The following is an 18,690-nucleotide window of genomic DNA, read 5'->3' as shown; positions in this document are numbered from 1 at the left end:
CTTCCTTTTAATGTGTTTTGCAAATTTTTAATTAAACATTATAAAAAGGGAAAATGATATACAGTAATTTAACATGGAGGGCATTTGATGTTTACATCAACCTACAAATAGAGAGTATACTTTACTATGCCCAGAATATGTTTTAGATTGGACTAGACAAGCCTACTAACCATTTTTGGGGAACTACATACAAATCTAATAAATTATTATTGTTATTATTGTTGTTGTTGTTGTTGGTATGTCAATACAACATAGCAAACGAGATCACTATGCTGGATTTTGTATTTCATCACCAGTCAGGCCCTTCCCAAGCACCTAGGACTGCGTGATGTAACAGGGAATGATGTTTGCCGATCCCAGTAAAGCGGCCTTTTGCAATTGACAGATGGAGATTTTGTCAATTCTGATGGTTTTCAAATGTCCGCTGAGATCCTTTGGCACTGAGCCTAGTGTGCCAAGTACCACTGGGACCACTTTCACTGACTTATGCCAGAGTCGTTGCAGCTCGATTTTTATTTCTTCGTATTTCACTAATTTCTCTAGCTGTTTCTCCTCAATTCTGCTGCCCCCTGGAATTGCGATGTCGATGATCCATACTTTCCTTTTCTCCACAATCAGGATGTCTGGTGTGTTATGCTTCAGCATTCAGTCAGTCTGAAGTCGGAAGTCCCACAGTAGTTTTGCTTGTTCATTTTTGACCACTTTTTTTGGCTTATAATTCTAACAGTTCTTTGCCACTGGTAAATGGTAGTTCCAGCACAAGTTCCAGTGGATCATCTGTGCCACAACATCATGTCTATGCTTGTAGTCAGTCTGTGCGATCTTTTTGCAGCAGTTGAGTATGTGATCAATTGTTTCATCTGTTTCTTTAGGGAGTCTGCACTTTGGATCGTCTGTTGATTTTTCAATTCTGGCTTTGACAGCATTTGTTCTAATGGCCTGTTCTTGTGCCACCAGTATTAGTCCTTCTGTCTCCTTTTTGAGTGTTCCACTTGTAAGCCATGACCAGGTCTTTTCTTTATCCACTTTGCCTTCAATCTTCTCCAAGAACTGGCCATGCAATGCTTTGTTCCGCCAACTGTCCATACGACATTGAGTTACAGTTTTTCTATACTGGTCCTTGGTTTACTTCACCTTGAGAAGCTCCTATTGTTGACCTCCATCAACGCTGACTCTTTGCTCTCCTTCACATAGTCAGCTAATGCATGCTTCTCTTCTTCCACTGTCTGCTTCACTTGCAAAGGTCCTCTGCCACCTATTTTCCTTGGTAAATACAGCCTGTCAACGTCACTGCAAGGGTGTAGTGCATGATGGATCATCATTAATTTTCGGGTTTATCTGTCCAAGTTGCCCAGCTCTGCTTGAGTCCAGTTCACTATGCCAGCTGTGTATCTAATGACACGTATGGCCCAAGTATTTATAGCCTTGATAGTGTTGCCACCATTCAGTTTGCTCTTCAAAATTTTTCTGGTCCTCTGGATGTACTCTTTGCTGATCACAGTTTTCACATGACCATGCTTGATATTATCCAGTTGCAAGATGCCCAAGTATCTGTAGGTTTCTGGCTGGTGGCACTTGATGGTTTGACCATTTGGCATTTCAATGCCCTCACTTTCCGTGATTTTCCCCTTTTTCAGTGCCACTGTGGCACATTTATCCAGGCCAAACTCCATGCTGATGTCATTGCTGAAGATTCGCACAGTGTTAGTTAGTGACTGTATCTCAGTTTCTGATTTTCTGTACAACTTCAGGTTATCCATATACAGCAGGTGTGAAATTTTTGGTGAATTCCTAGCAGTTTGGTAGCCTAGGTTTGTTTTTTGTAGGATAAGTGACAGCAGGATTATAGCGATGATGAATAGCAATGGGGACAAAGAGTCCCCCTGGAAGATGCCCTTTCTGATGTTGATCAGTCCATAGCTTTCATTCCCAACAAAAAGCTCAGTCTTCCAATATTTCATCGCATTTTCTATGAATTTCCTGATGTTTTCATTGACTCCAATGACTTTCAGGCATTTTATGATCAAGCTGTGTGGCAATGAGTCAAAGGCTTTCTTGTAGTCAGTCCAGGTCATGTATAGGTTTGTTTTCCTGTTCTTACAGTTCTCCATAATCATTTTATCAATTAGGAGCTGGTCTTTCATACCTCTGCTTCGTTTTTATTGCCCTTTTGCTCCACTGGCATGATGTCATGTTCTTCTAGGTAGTCCTGAATTCTGTCAGCTATGATACCTGTCAGAAGTTTGAACATGGTCGGCAAACATGTTATTGGCCTGTAGTTTCCTGGTATGGCTCCTTTCGCTGCATCTTTCTGTATTAAATATGTTCTGCCAGTTGTAAGCCATTCACTGATATTTCCTGTCTGCAGCATTTTGTTGAACAATTCGGCCATTTTTGCATGCAGGCAGGTCAGGTATTTCAGCCAAAAACCATGCACCTGATCACTCTTTTTGCAATCATTTTAGGTGTTATTTCCAGCTGCTGCATATTGCACTTTGAGAATTTTTTCTCAAACTCCTTTATCCACCCAGCAGTTTTGTTATAACCCTTTTCGACCTCCCAGAGATCTTTCCAGAAATTTGTTGTTATTTTCACCTCTGGCTTTTCAATTTTCTTATCTGTTTGCTGATGCAGGTTCTGGTAGAACTGCCTCTGGTTGGATTGAAATGTTCGATTCTGCCTGTACTGGGTGATCCTAGCTTCATATCAATTTTTCTGGCTGTCGCTGTTATCTGCTGCTTTACAATTTCCAGAGCTTTCTCGATCTTTCTTGTACTAAGCCAGTACTTTTTTGTCAAATAGTCTTTGATCTTCTGATTGCTTAGTTTCTGCTCCTTAATGTTCTTCAAGTTACTTGCATCTGATCTCAAGCTTTTGATTTTCAGTTCTAGTTGGATTTTCCATTTTGGTTTTCCAGTTGGTTTTCCAATTGGTTTCTGCTGCAGTAACCCTAGTTCTTCAGTTATTATCACAGCTGTACTGTAGGCAAGCTGATTCAAGTGTTCAATTGAAGTTACATTGACAGTTGCAAGTCGTTTCTTGCTTATGTTTTTTAAGGCTGGCAGTCTCTTTCGCTCTGCCTTGGACCCTGCATGAGCAAGTATTTGGTCCTTCAGTTCTTGCTGCCTTGGAGTTACAGTGTCAAGTGTCTCATCTGCAGCTTCTTGCTGTCTTTCCAAGTTTTCATCAGGTTCCAGTTGTGCAGTGACTCCAGCTCTTATTGGAGATTCTATTGGTGCCAGGTCAGATTTTGGTGTTTCTATTTTACAAATTTTCTGTATTTCTTCTAATTCGACTTCACTGAACATTTGGTTCCTGATTATGAGTCGTCGCTGATCGGCCAGTCGAAGTTCCGTCATTTTTGAGTCTGCATGTTCTTGTTTCCATAATTGGTACATCCGTCTTTGATATCCACGTTTTTCAGGCTCCAAGTTGTAATAACACTTCATGATTGTGCGATTCTCTGACATTGAGAATTTCTGCCACTTTTTGATTTGTAAGCTTTGTTTGTTTTGTTCCTTTAGCTCATTTGTCAATGGCTGCCCAGCACAGCTCTCAGCTTCATTGAAGCACACAAGCCCCACTACCACGACAAGGTGTACCCATCAGTGGGGATGATGATGATGATGATTGTTATTGTTATTGTTATTGTTATTGTTACTACTGTATCATATATGTGGAATATCCAAAAGAATTTGGAAAACTACTACTATTTAAAAATCAAGTATTGAATTAAAGAAAAGATAATTATCAATTTTGGAAAAGGCTATTTGTTAAGAAAGTAAATAATGCCCTATATTTTTGTCATAGATTTATATTTAAGAACCAGATTATGTTTGTGTGTAATCGTCATACATATATAATTTGCAGTATATTTAGCTGGTTTATATCAGTTTAATGTGTTAATTCTTAGAGGAAGAATTGCTAATTTGTTTACTTTTTCAGCTGCTTGTGTAGGCCATTACTTCAGTTGTTCAATACATGTATATTGTCTCTTTTTTCTGTATCTATTTTAAAAATACTATAAACACATAAAATGTTAATGGATGCTTATTAAAATAGTTTTATTGATGTATTTTGTAATCCATCAGGAAATACTGATAGGTAATCTCAAAGCTTTAGTTTGGAGTATGACCAAAGTTTTACAATTTATGTTTTCATATTTAATAGAACAAGGGGAAAAGTGCAACAGTCCACCGAGGATTGAGAATGGCGACATTATTACTTTATCTGAAAAGCAATACAGATCTGGCTCTTCAGTAGAATTCAGATGCCAAAACTATTATGCCATGGAAGGCCAGAACATATCCTTTTGTGACAATGGGAACTGGACAAAGGTGCCCATTTGTCTTGGTAAGCAGAAAAGAAAGTCTTCATCTAATTTTTATGAGCATTTCTAATCATTAGTATCTATTCCCTGCTTTCTTTCTCTCTTGCATAAAGATGATTTATATGAATTTAATTTTATAAACCATGGCTAAGTTAGTGTAAAAACAGCAAACTGCATCCTTGAGAGTTTTTCCAAAAAAGACAGTGCTGGATAATAAGTATGTATGGCAATACCATTTATATCATTGAATGGTACAGTATTTGTTTTTTCTGGCAACAAACTCCATAGCTGAGCTAAATATGTTTATATTTTTAAAGAATTTATAAACTATTATCATACCAAAATCTAAATATTAGTACCAATAGAGATTCCAGCTCCAACATGAATATAATAATTTTTTTTTAGTTAGTGCAAGAGAATATTGCTTTACTTTTGATTTTGGGACTAACAGATTAGAAGATGTCTAACAAGGAACATTTTTCAAATCTAGCAATTTAACATCTCTCAGAACCAGTGATTTCACCATAGGCACCAGAAAAACATAATGGAGATACAGTATTTGTTTATGCATTCATGGCATTTCTCCATCAGGTTAATCCTTGTGGATTCTAGGCAACTCACAGATATAAAAATAGGAATCAAATAACAAAATATGCACACTTATATACACATTTTTGTAGCTGTACAGTTACTTGCAGACAAGGAGAGATCGTCCTAGATGGTTGTCTTAGAGGAGGGGAGCTACAAGCAGAAGACTTGATAATCATTCCTTGACCTAATTGATAGTTAGGGACTAGAGCAAAATGCATTTACCTTTACTACCAGCTTGGAGATGTGAGTGCGCATCTGTGCTCACTATGCTTCTGTGTGCCTCTTCTGGTCAGCGCATGAGATGTAATGACATCATGGTGGAGAGCAATGTTCCCCCTAAGCTGCACGGTGTGCTATAGTGCAGGAGGTTTGAAACCTCTGTGTAGCAGTTTCCAATTCCAGCGCAGAGGTCTCAATTTGAGACCTCTGCGCTGGAATTGGAAACCTCTTTCCCCCCGGCAGATTCTATCGCCGGTAGCCAGAAACACTTGGAAGCCATGAAGAAGGAAGCTCAGCTTCCAGTCTCACAACTTTTTGCTCTTCGTGCCCTTAGCCTCCGGCAACCATCGATTAACATAGTTGGCGCTCTTTCCGCCTTTCTCCCCCCTTTTTATTTTTCTTTCTTTCTTTCTTTTTATTTGCTCACTTCCTCTTCCAGTCTTGCTTGCCCCTCGCTCCCAGCTTGACACCTTCCCGTGGCCACCGCCATGGGGCTGAGCCACCCATGCAGGAGGGCTCGCTGGCTGCGATAGCAAAGGCGGGGGAAGGCAAGGGAAGCATGGCTGAGGCATTTCCCCCCATCCTCCTCCGAGCCCATCTGCTGTGCTTTGAGGCAGGTGGAGTGGTATTTGCGCTGGGCAGAAAAACCTATCCGCTCCTTCCCAGCAGCAGCTGGCCCAGTGCAGAGAGATGGCTCCATCCCGGCCTGGCATTCACCCAGTGCCACCAATGGAGTGACTGAGCATGCTCTGCTTCTGCCTCTTGGTTGGCGCAGCCTTGGAAACAGGTGAGAAAGGCAGCGAAGGTGCCTGCCACTGACAGAGAGAGAGAGGGAAAGAGAGAAGAAAGGAAGAGAGAGAGAAAGAGAGACAGAGAGAAAGCAAGAGAGAGAGAGAGATATGATAGTGAGGGATGATAGATGATAGAGACAGAGATAGAGAGGATAGTGAGTGAGGAGGTGAGAGAGAGAGAGAGAGACGAAAATTGCAACCTTCACTTTGTCCTGGGGGCAAAGTCACCCAATGGACCAAGATCTGTGCATCCTGCAGTGCTGCAAGGAGAGAAAAGATGGCTTTCAGAATAGCCAATCGTGGTGGGGTATTGCCACCAATTGTCCATTGGGGGTGATTGAGTCGCTACTCCCTATTGAGCCAGCAGAGGCTGCAGCAGAGGAAAAGGCAAAATATGGGTCAGCCACTTTTTGAGGAACTGAGTGCGCTAACGGAAAGGAAGAGAAAGAGAGAGAAAGAAAGAGAGAGAGAGAGATTGAGGGATGATAGATTATAGAGGCAGAGATAGAGGGGATAGGGAAGGTGGGGATGAGAGAGAGAGAGAGAGCGCAACAGACAGAGAGCAAAAGAGAGAGAGAGAGCAACAGACAGAGAGTGAGAGAAAAAGAGATACCTGGAGGGAAAGAAAGAGAGAGAGAAAGAAAAGAGGGAAAAGAGAGAGGAGAGAAGTGGAGAGAAAGAAAGAAAAAGGAAAAGAGGGAGGGAAAGAGACAAGTGGTGAGGAAGGAAGGAGAAATGGAGGGAACAAGGAAGGAAGGGAGGGAGGAAGGAAGGAAGAATGAAAATGAATGGAGGGACAGAGGAAGGAAATATTTTTTGAGGGGGGGTGTAATTTTTTTTAATTTTTCTCTCAACATACATTCAAACAATACAGTGTACCATCTAATTTTCCATGAATAAAATGCAGTATTTTGTTAGTAACTAATATCAATCATTAAAAAAGTTGTAAAAGGTTTTTTTTCTAATTTTGTCATCCAGTTACATACATTTTCTTTTAATTTAATTTCCTCATTAATGTTCCTTCAAAAAGTACAACACCAATTATATTTCTAACTTATTAACCATTATGCCAAAGTGCTTCCTTCTTTCTTTATACATTTTTCTATAAACCAAGAAAACCTTGTATAGCCAATCAGATGTTAAGAAAAGAAAATTAAAAACAAAACATAAACATATACAAATTTCAGACTTCTTCACCCCCTCTAAATAGTACATTTATCTAATCCAAAATTTAAAAATTATTTCAGCCCATCTAACATTTAGCTAATTAATACTTATCTACATTTCTTACTTAATTATTAATCTTACATTTCAGTCAAATTGAGAAAAGAAAAAAGGGAAAACATTTCTAAATATTCTCTATTTTCAATCAATTAAAAATCATTAATATCATTAATCTCCCCAACAATTCTAAATTCAATTCATTTTATACATTAATCCAAATCAGTATCACCTACTACATATCTTATTATACTTCTAACTTTATTAAAACAGATCAGCAATTTATATATCCAAATATAAAAAATAATCAAAGCTAAAAAATAGCAAACAAAACAATACTCCAAGCTTAATCAACCCCTTTTAAACTCCAATTTCTTTAATCTGAGCAGAACTTTGAACCAAGCCCTTTTTAATTTTTTTGTATCCCTTTTAATCCCCTTTTCCATTTTATTCTTTTTATTCTTCCTTCTAGGAAGGAAAGACTTTGTTAGAAAAATAAAAGGGTTATTGGATCAAACTTTGGACACTTGACAACATAGTTATGAAGGTGGCAATGTCCCAGGGTTATGTGAACATCTTTTGGAATCTTCTGGCAAGCAACTGCAAGGATTCACTTAATGACTCTGTCAAGAAAGGTGGTAAAGTGAGGCAGAACTCACTTAATAACCATCTTACTCAGGAGAAAGAAACTTTGGCCTCCATTAGGGTCAGAAAAGGAGTTGAGGATTATCTGTCTGACCAGTGCACCCTTTTAGAAGCAGATCAGCAGTCCATTTTGAAGCTCCACAGACAACATCTAGGGGGGAAGGCAGGTTGTCCTTGACTTACAATGGTTAATTTACTGAGTGTTCAAAGTTGCAACAGCCCTGAAAAAAGTGACTTATGCGCCCTTTCGCAGAAGCCCGATGATGGCAGGATCAAAACTTTGCTGCCATTTCATAATTATGACCATCAATGTACCCTCTAATTTTTTTCCGGTGTGGGCGGAAAAGTATAGTGCCCTTTGGGACTGGGCGGCATAGAATAATAAATAAATAAATAAATAAATAAATAAATAAATAAATAAATAAATAAGAAAAAAATCCCTTTTATTAAAAGAAATTAATAATTTTAAAAAACCAAAATCCATTACTATTAAAACTAAATTAACCAGCAAAACCAAAAACATAACTATTAATAAAAACAGGTGAGGGCTGGGTTTTTTTTCTCTGTTATTATTTAAGTGCTTTTACCATATGCTTTAAATCAAGTCACTTCTCTCTCTGTTTCTCTCTCCTATCATTCTCTGCCTCAATCATTTTCTCATTTCTCTTTTCTCCCCTTTTTTCTATCATTTCTCTCTATCTCTTCCTTCCACTCTTCTCTCTCTCTCTTGCTTTCTCTGTCTCTCTCTCTCACTCTCTTCCTTCCTCTCTCATCTCTCTCTCTCTCTCTCTCTCTCTCTCTTTCTTTCTTTCTTTCTCTTTCTCTCTCTTTCCCCCTCTTGGTCTCTTTCTTTTTCTCACTTTCTCCCTCTCTTGCTTTCTCTCTCTCTCTCACTCTTTCTTGTTTTCTTTCTCACACTCTTTCTCTCTCTTGTTCTCTCTCTTGCTATCTCTTTCTCTCCCCCCTTTCTCTCTCTCTCTCTTTCTCACTTTCTCTCTATCTTGCTGTCTGTTGCTCTCACTCACTCTCGTTCTCTCTCTGTTCTTCTCAGCAGAGGCTGGTAATATTCAATGTAGGGGGCGGCGCGCGCCATTTCGCGCGCTCCCTATCTCCATACCAGGCCACTCGGAACATTCAAAATAAGAAAAGCCTTTGCTGGCAGGCGTTCTCTCAGCAGAGGCCGGCGAAGGTGATATTCAATGTCGGGGGCGCGCGCGCGGTTGCGCACGCTCCGTATCTCCATATCAGGCAACTCGGAACATTCAAAATAAGAAAAGCCTTCGCTGGCGAAAGTTTTTCTTATTTTGAATGTTCTGAGTGGCCTGGTATGGAGATAGGGAGCGTGCGCAACCTGCCCCGCCTCTCCTGCAACCCCCATGCTGAGAGCCCAGGATGAAAGTGCTCTCAGCAAAGGGACTGAGACGGGCAAGGCGTGCGTTCCGGGTGCGGAGGAGCCGCGCCCAAAGGTAGGAGGCGGCGGCGGAGCAGAGGGGGCGGATTGGGCGGGGGGCAGTGACGAAAGGCCGAGGGGGCCGGAAGCAACATGGGGAGGCAGGGGCGACTGCGGCTCCCTTCCCTTCTGCTGCTGGCGCCTCCCCGCCCCCGCCCCGCGGGACTGCGCGCCCATGGAAAATGGGGACTGCGCGCCCATGGAAAATGGGGACTGCGCGCCCATGGAAAAGGGCGCGCGACCCGGTATTTTGGAGAGCGCGCGCACGCACGTGCGCAGCCTACAGGAAACGGTGATGACCATTGCTGTGTGTCCTGAGGTCACGTGACCCCCTTTTGTTTCTAACCGATCCACACCCTGGCATGAAAATGTGCCGCTCAGACATTATACTTTTCCGCCCATACCGAAAAATAATTGGAGTGAACATTGGTGGAGAGCCGAATAGGATGGTAGCAGTGCCGGGGAAGCATTGGTGCAACCTCTTTTGTCAAGTGGGTCAACCCAAGTGGCCTTTGCTGTGGTACGGTTGTTCCAGCAGCTTTGGCTGTTTCTCTGATCATTGAGAGAGCAAGCACAGATGGTCACTTGCTTTGCTGCCAAAGCCCCTCAAGCCAACAAGCTGGTAAAACCCAGCCAGCAATGTGCGAAGGCTTATTTTACTGAAAGAGTAGTAGATGCTTGGAACAAACTTCCAGCAGACGTGGTTGCTAAATCCACAGTAACTGAATTTAAACATGCCTGGGATAAACATATATCCATCCTAAGATAAAATACAGGAAATAGTATAAGGGCAAACTAGATGGACCATGAGGTCTTTTTCTGCCATCAATCTTCTATGTCTCTATGTTTCTATGCAGCTTGCAGGAATAGAGATTTGAATCAGTTTGGTTTGGCAAACCAATTCAAATCATCCTTACCACTTTAGTGGAGGTGGGCCAGGATGATTGAATTTCACCCGTTAGGGATACTTAGTGAATATTGTCTTGCCATCCAAACTGGACAAACAGTGGCTATTTGAAAACTTCAATATCATACACACCCCATTCTTGAACCATATCACCCTGAATCTCTGGAGTCTCCAGAGAAGGGCAGCCTAGAAATCGAAATAATAAAACAAATATCCAGCTTTAAAGTTAGTGAGCAGCTCCTTGGATTGCATTCAGAGGAACATTGGTAGCCAGTGCAACCTCTACAATTGTAATATGACAGAACAAGATTATACTGTGAACATGCAGTGTATTGAATTCTAGAACAGCTGGCATTTCCAGGGCAGTCCTAGGAAGAACAGATTGATTAATTACATATCATGAAATTGGTATCAAGTCTCATCAATTACATATATTTTTTCCTCCAGGACAATCTATCACCAATCTGGTCTTTTAGATTTACCAATCTAAAAGACCAGATTTAACAATGTCAATAGCAATAGCATAATAAGGGCACGAAACGTTCTGCCACATGTTGGGCAGACATGTGTGGTCACCATTGTCATAGAATTTGCATTTGCAGCCCTGGCTTTGTCGAGTGTTTACTTCTCTACTGCTCTGAATGTACTTCTGGCCTCAGATGTCTGACAGTCTTGGTGGATATCAATGTTAAATCTTGTGAGCTCTCTGGAGACAGAAAACATGAGAGTATCAGATTGTAGCTTTATATTTCTATTCAACACTATAGTAAAGGGGCTGAATAATTATAGCAACGTAGTGAATTTATTAATGATCTTCCAAATAAATACAAGGAAACTGAATCTTTTGATCATGATGGCTAATTTTACAGTATATTTTAGATACTAACAGGAGGTTTGAAATTAATTAGTGCCCATGAATAGGTATGATTACTGATTAAAATAGTCTCATGGTGCTATGTAATATAATAATGCTTGTTTTCTGTGCTATTATAAAGCAAGTCCCATAATCCAAAGATGCACAGATTTTTTAAATATAAATTATGATATATTTTCTCTAGAAATCACATGTAACCCTCCAAGAATATCGAATGGTTATTTCCAATCTCGAAGAACTATATACTATGATGGGGATCTAATTCGAATTCAGTGTGATAGTGGATTTATTCTTGAAAATGATAATGGGGAAAAGGTGATTGAATGCACAAAAAATGGATGGTCACCTTCACCAAAATGTATCCGTGAGTAGAACTTGCATTTATTATTATGATTATAGAAGGGCTGAGCTATTTATTAACTCTGAATAATTGCACTTTTAAACATTATTTTATGTATTTTTTCAATTATTTTTGCCAAGGGACATATCTCCCTGAGAACATTTTAGCAGATTCTTAGTTTTTATTTAGTTGCAACAGGATGAAGGACAGACATGAAAGGAGGATGTGCTATCAGACTAGAATGTACAATATGGTAGAATTGCATTTCCACCAATTCACTTTGAAAATATTCTGTCTTTCTAAATACATGTGGGATGTGCGCAGGAAATGAGTTGTGGAATAACAGCTTGACAAATAAAGAGGAATAACCAAAGTTACAGGCAAATTCACAGGCAGATAGATACACATAACCATAAAAAAGAAAAATAATATAGAAAGTGCTTTATCTTAGCAAATAAATAGGCTTATTGTAAACATAGATACAAATTATAGGTTGGTGAACCTAGTCTCTAAATTTTGAACTGAAGAAAGAGCAGATCTAAAAGCTGCTAAACAACTGAAAATGTTGAATGTTAAGTATGAAATGAATCGCTTTAGAGCAGGGGTATAACACTTGATTTCACTGAGGGCTGCATCAGGATTGTGTTTGACCTTGGGGGAGGTTGTGGCTGGAGTGGGTGTGGCTAGGGTGAGTGTGGCCAGGGTGGATGTCAGTGATGGGCTACCTAAATTTTTACTACCACACTGTGGGTGTGGCTTATGCATTTAGTTTCAACATCTTTCAGTGCAAATTGGGGTGGAGCTCCAAATTTTGCTACCGGAACTGCGTTCCTGACCATTTCCGTAGGAGCCCATCACTGGTGGATGTGGCTAGTTCAACATCATCCATGTTGGGGGCACATGTGGTGCACTGGTGGGTTGTGAATTCATTTGCCATCGGTTTGCATGTTCACTTGTGCATGCATGCGATGCTTCTGCATATGTACAGAAGCCCAGGTTTGCCTGGTGCACCAGTTGCGGCCCTATTTGGACAGGGAGTCATTGCTCACAGTCGCTCATGCCCTCATCACCTCGAGGTTCGACTACTGCAATGCTCTCTACATGGGGCTACCTTTGAAAAGTGTTCGAAAACTTCAGATCGTGCAGAATGTGGCCATTAGAGCTATTGTGGGGCTTCCCAGATTCGCCCACATTTCTACAACACTCCGTGGCCTGCACTGGCTGCCGATCAGTTTCTGGTCACAATTGGACCAGAATACCTTCGGAACTGCCTTCCACCGCACGAATCCCAGTGACCGGTTAGGTCCCACAGAGTTGGCCTTCTCCAGGTCCCGTCAACCAAACAATGTCATTTGGCGGGCCCCAGGGGAAGAGCCTTCTCTGTGGCGGCCCCGGCACCTCCACCCACTGTTCAAGACTTCCCCTTAAGCTAGTTCTCTTCTCCGTGGAGAACTGTCACTGTTTCAACAGTTAAAAGCGAAAGATCTCAAGTGCAGATCAGGAGCCCCTAATCAGCACATCGCACCGGCTTCGTGCTGCCCCGGAATGCCTAGATTATGGGAAAGGTACAGGTATCAACTTTGCTCTGCCAGATGTCCTCTAGGTTTGATACACCCCAACCCTTTTATGTTGAGGCAATTGTTTGATGTAGCAATCATCAATTTGGTGATATTATTCTTGGGTGTTCTTCCATATACCTATGACGAAAATAAGAAAGATTCCCTTGACAAAGAGATATGCAAGAACTGTTGCCTAGGAAAAGGGGCTGAAGCATTTTTAAATCCAAAAAAGTAAGAAAACATTTGGAAGGCACTCAGGCCTTCTTTTTTTAGTGAATAAAGGAGGAGAAATATAGCTCAATCAGAGGGGTAAGATATGGTTATTATACATTTTGCTGTGGAGTTGATTTTCTTAGCTCATACAACTGGTGTGACTGACAGGACTGAAACTCACAAGTCAGAGAAAAGTCCCAAAGCATGTGTTACTGGCAAATTGGAAAAAAAAATCTTAAAACAAAATAAATTCTCTAGATCCACTTCAAGATCTGTAGCATGGGGATCTCTCCTCATTTTTCAGTATGCTAGTTTCATAGGCATTAACTTCTTGACCATGTATCTCTATTCATATTCTTCTGTAGAAATTCAGTGTCCCACTCCAGAAGTGACAAATGGTGACATTGAACCTAGGCAAACTCAATATGTGTATAACAATGAAATTGAGATAACCTTTTATAAATGGATATTTTTTAAAGTAATCCAAAGAAAGTACACATCAAAATGTACTGCTAATGGTTGGGATCCCTCTCTTCCTCTCCAGTATCACGGTAAACAGTGCTTTTTAAAAGTTTCTTCGTCTTCAGTTTCTTTCTAAAGCAGAAATTGCTTTATTGTTTATGAATGAGATACCTACGTTATGGTGGATGAGATGAGATGACAGTGGCTATAGTAATGGTAACCTTTCTATAATTTCTCTTCTTAGAAATAGTCCCAAGATTTTTTATAACTGACATAAAATTGTTCCACAAAATGTAAGGAAAAAAATGTAGCTAAAGCAGATTAAATAAATGAATTCTTTCCATAGTTTGAAATTACATTATAGAAGTAATGCCATCGCTAACAATAATCTAGAGCACAGAAGAGTTTGTTGACTTTTTTGCATCTTCTGGCCACTGAGACTTACAAGTCAGCTGCAAGGACATTAAAGTTCTGCAGTCTCCTCACAAAGAACAACCTTCCAGAGAATAGTGGACAATTTTTCTTGTCCTTTCTTTATCCAAGGAGACTCTGCTGCTAAGGCTTGTCATCCAATCACCACAGTATCATCTCTACAATATAGCTCTTTCTCTCTCTTTCTTTCTCTCTCTTCTCTTCCTTTCTCTCTCCCCCTATCTCTCCCTCTTTCTCTCTCTCTTCTCTCTTTCTATTCCTCTTTGTATCTCTCCCTCTTTCTTTCTCTCTCTCCCTTTCTATCTCTCCTCTTCCTTTCTCTCTCCCTCTCTTTCTCCCCCCTTTCTCTCCCTCCCTCCTTCCTTCCTCTCCACTTCTCTTTCCCTCCCTCTCTTTCCCTTTTTTTTCTTTCGGTCCACTTCTCTCTCTCTCTCCGCTTCTCCAGGTGGCACCGCTTCCACACCCTCCCCTTGGCTCTGCCCCCACTGCAGCTGGCATTGGTGCAGCAACAGTGGCGGTTCATCTTGGACCAGGCCCCACCAGCTGGTGCCACTTTCCATGCAACTCCAGCCTTCTCCCGCCCTGCTGAGCGAGGAGGAGGTGGAGAGCCAAGGGGCAGGGAGGAAAGCAAGCCTGCAATTGGCCCCTTTATTTTTTGCCCTTAGGGAGAGGAACTGTTGCTGCTCTGCCAAAGGACAGAAACAGTTTCTCTCCCTAAAGGCGGAAAAGAAAGGAGCCAATTGCAGGTCTGCTTTCCTCCCTGCCCCTTGGCTCTCCACCTCCTCCTCACTCAGCAGCCGACCTCCGTGAGTGGAAAGGAGATTTGGGAACTTATTATATCGATCGGTAAAACTTTGTGCACTGCCGCGGGCCGGATAAATGACCTCAGCAGGCCGCATTTGTCCCGCAGGCCATAGTGTAAACAAATTCTACATTGCCATGGCTAAAAGTAAGATATAACCAGTCACAGATATAATATTTTCTGTTGTATTCATCACTTCACATCACATCAGTGTTTAAGAATTTAGGAGGCGAGATCAAGAATCTACTGTATTTTTGGAGTATAAGATGCACCAGAATATAAGACGCACTTTAGTTTTTGGGGAGGAAAATAGGGAAAAGAATCTGCTTACCAGGTATTCATCTTGCTAGGGTCCTTAGTCTGATCAGCTTCAGCACATTATTTTATCCCCTGGTTAAGGGCTTAATTTTTTTTTATTCTGAGAGAGTAACAATGAAAGAGCTTGCAAGCCAGTAAGAGCTGGGAACATCATTAGTACCTGGAAAGAAACAGTCTGAGCAAGTACAGCAATGGAAAAAACCCTGCAAAGACTTAGGGCTTGGAAAACATTCTTCTTTGCAGAGAGTGACAATGAAAGAGCTTGCAGGCAGGTAAAAGCTGGTAACATTGTTAGCACCTGGTTAAGACTGGAAAGAAACATTCGGAGCAAGTTAGACCAATGGGGGAAAAAACCCTGCAAAGACTTAGGGCTTGGAAAACATTCTTCGTAGAGAGAAACAATGAAAGAGCCTGCAAGGTAAGAGCTGGGGAGATTGTTAGCAGCTAGTTAGGACTGGAAAAAAGGCTACATTCAGATTATAAGATGCACCCTAATTATCAGCCTCTTTTAGGGAGGAAAAAGGTGCGTCTTATACACTAAAATACAGTATTTATTCTGGCTATACCAAAATTGTTAATCTTGAATAGAAATCCTGTCTGTCAGCTCAGACTCTCCAGTGTCAAGGCTCCAGGTAGCATCCAAACTAAATCAGAGTCCAAGTCTAGTACTCCTCAAAGTTCCATTTATTGCCAGAGTCATCCTGGCACCTACACTGGGAAACCTGAATCTGAGTTTCCCACCCAATTGAAAGTTCACATCCCTTGTCCTCCACCCACAAATTTGTCACATTGCCCACACAGATTGTGCCAGCGTGGCAAGTTCTCCTTCTCCTTCTGCCCAGGTGGTTGGGCATGGGATGGCCTTGAACCACTTGAAAAAATGTTTTGTGGCTGCATCTGCTCCCTTATGAAAATCGTCCCTCCCAAGTTCCCATAAACATCAAGCCTTCTGGGAAGAGGGGCATGGTCAGCGCCATGGTGAGACAGTTTCTCCTTCACGTTCCCGGGGGGGACGCTGAATCCCCACTGTTTGGAGGTGCTGATTCCTGTGAGAAAGGGGTCTTTGTTTCCTGTTGTTTTGGGGGCTGGCATGCTCCATGACAGGCAGAGCTGCAATCTCGACTGGCAGTGGGTAAAATAACCTTGGTCGCCATAGCCACGGCAATTATGTGCTGGGAAGATAGGATTTGAAGCATCAGGAGTCATCTGGAAGGAGAAGAAACATAAGTTCTTGTGTTGGAGGATGAGAAAAATAAACCTGTTGGAAAGGGTGAACGATTTTGCCAGAGGGGATCTTGATTCGGACTTTTAAAAATCTCTTTGTTTCGGAAGTTGGGCGGAAGCGGAAATGGCTGCGGCTGTACTATTTTTTGACATATTATTCGGCATTTAAATGAACTTAAAAATTTATTTTAAAACCCAAGAACTTTACAAATTGTTTTTATATGTGGAAGTTGGGAACACAAGACTGGACATTCAGAATTACCATAATTTAAATTTCAAAGTGATTATAGAAGCCAGAATTGAAGAATTGGGAGTAACCATGATTGCATACTGATGACATCTGCTGATGAAGTTGAGGCAATATTTGGTTGGACTTGTTGTTCACTGAATTTGTCCTTGATGCAATGAGGCTGGGCAGATTGTTTTCATTTTATAAGTAATAAAGAGGAACTAAAAAATAGGTAGAAAGAGAACATCTTGGGCTTGAATTTTATTTGAACTTGGAAAGAGTGAGAAGGAAAGAAGAATATAATCTGATTTGGAAAAGTTTGGCTTCTGGATGTTATAAAGGTTAATTGTATATTTCGATAATTTTTTTTGATACCTTAACTTTGCAAAAAATGGAAGACATAAGAAATTTGTTCATTACTCCATATTAGAAATATGGAGTAATTTACAATTATCATTCGTAGGAAGAATCTCCACAGTTAAAATGAATATCCTTCCAAAAATATTATTCCTTTTTCAAGTGATTCCGATAAATCCAGGAGCGAAATTCTTTGCCGAATTGAATAAGATAATAAGAAAATTTATTTGGCAAGGTAAAAAATCAAGAATAAAACAAAATTCATTAGAAGACCGTAAGGAGAGAGGGGGCCTGGGGCTTCCAAATTGGAAACTATATTATCATGCCACGGCTCTGACATGGATAAAAGAATGGCTTACACTAGAAAATCAAAGATTGCTTAACCTAGAAGGCCACGACTTGATGGTCGGGTGGCATGCATTTGTTTGGTATGATAAGTTAAGAACCCACTCATATTTTAAAAATAATGTTATTAGAAAGGCATTGATAGAAGTGTGGAATGAAATAAAGAAAAATCATTTTTTAGTAATGCCAGAATGGGTTTCACCCCTCGAAGCCATAGTACACCCAAATCTTAAAGGAAAAGGTAAGATTTGGAAATATAGTGATCTGTTAAATAATCAATTAAAATTAAGAACAAAACAAGAGTTATACGAGTTAGGTATAGATTTAGATTGGTGGCATTATATGCAGATTAGTTTTAGATATCAAATAGACGTAAAGACTTACATTTTTAAAAAAGAAAATAATGTACTGGGCAAATTATTATTCCAAAATCAAACAAAGACAATTGGAAATGTTTATAAATATTTACTACATCATAGAACGATAGGTTGGATATTGAAAGATAATATGATCAGTTGGTGCAAAAATTTTGGCAAAGAGATTGATTTAGATACTTGGGAAAAGATATGGACCTATAATTGGAAAATAACAAAATCAATCTCTTTCAAAGAAAATCAAATTAAGATGTTTTATAGATGGCACCTTCCACCATATAGAATCTCTAAAATGTTTCCTTCGGTATCGCCCATTTGTTGGAAATGTAAAAAAGAAGTTGGTACATATTACCATACATGGTGGACCTGTCCGGAGACAAAAATATTCTGGAATAAAGTAGAGAATTGGATAAATGAAATAACAAAGGAGAAGATTAAAAAATCTCCTGAATTTTTTTTATTGGGTATTTCAAATATAAAGTATAAAAAAGATATTTACTATTTAATAATACATATATTGACCGTGGCACGAATAACATTTGTGCAGAAATGGAAAGAAAAGACGATACCGAAAGACTCTGAGGTGTTTAAAAAAATCATAGAGTGTGCAGAACTAGATATGATGACTAAAAGGTTGAACAATCAAACTGAAACAGAATTTTATAAAATTTGGGATAAAGTATATGATTGGTGGAATGTTAAAAATAGTATTAAAAATTAAACATATAAGAATAAATGATCACTTAAAAATTATAACATAGAATTATATAGTTTATATAGTTCATATTATAACTAACTCAGAAGTGTTTATATTATTATTTTTTTGTATTACTAATAATTTGTTTATTGTTTTTTTTATATATATATACATATAAGTATATTATTATTATTTTTTGTTCAAAATATATATATAGAGAGAGAGAAACTCAATCAATAATCTTAATTTTAAAAATCTATAATTAAATTTAATGATAAAGTAATTTTCAAGTGTGGTTTTTTCTGCTTAG

The 18,690-nt window shown here is 39.8% G+C and overlaps 1 protein-coding gene across 3 annotated transcripts in view; it reads left to right on the top strand.

The window, feature by feature from the left end:
* LOC139164345 (complement factor H-related protein 4-like) overlaps positions 1-18,690 on the top strand; it is a 53,488-nt gene that overhangs the window by 18,936 nt on the left and 15,862 nt on the right. For all 3 annotated transcript variants that reach the window (XM_070746346.1, XM_070746344.1, XM_070746345.1), the window contains 2 exons: positions 4,171-4,353; positions 11,213-11,392. In XM_070746346.1, coding sequence (XP_070602447.1) covers positions 4,171-4,353; positions 11,213-11,392 — 363 coding nt within the window. The remainder of the gene's footprint in view (positions 1-4,170; positions 4,354-11,212; positions 11,393-18,690) is intronic.

This window comes from Erythrolamprus reginae, chromosome 3, assembly GCF_031021105.1.
Source record: "Erythrolamprus reginae isolate rEryReg1 chromosome 3, rEryReg1.hap1, whole genome shotgun sequence".
NCBI lineage: Eukaryota > Metazoa > Chordata > Lepidosauria > Squamata > Dipsadidae > Erythrolamprus > Erythrolamprus reginae.
The sequence above is the reverse complement of the archived record's forward strand: the minus strand, read 5'-3'. Positions and strand labels throughout refer to the sequence as shown.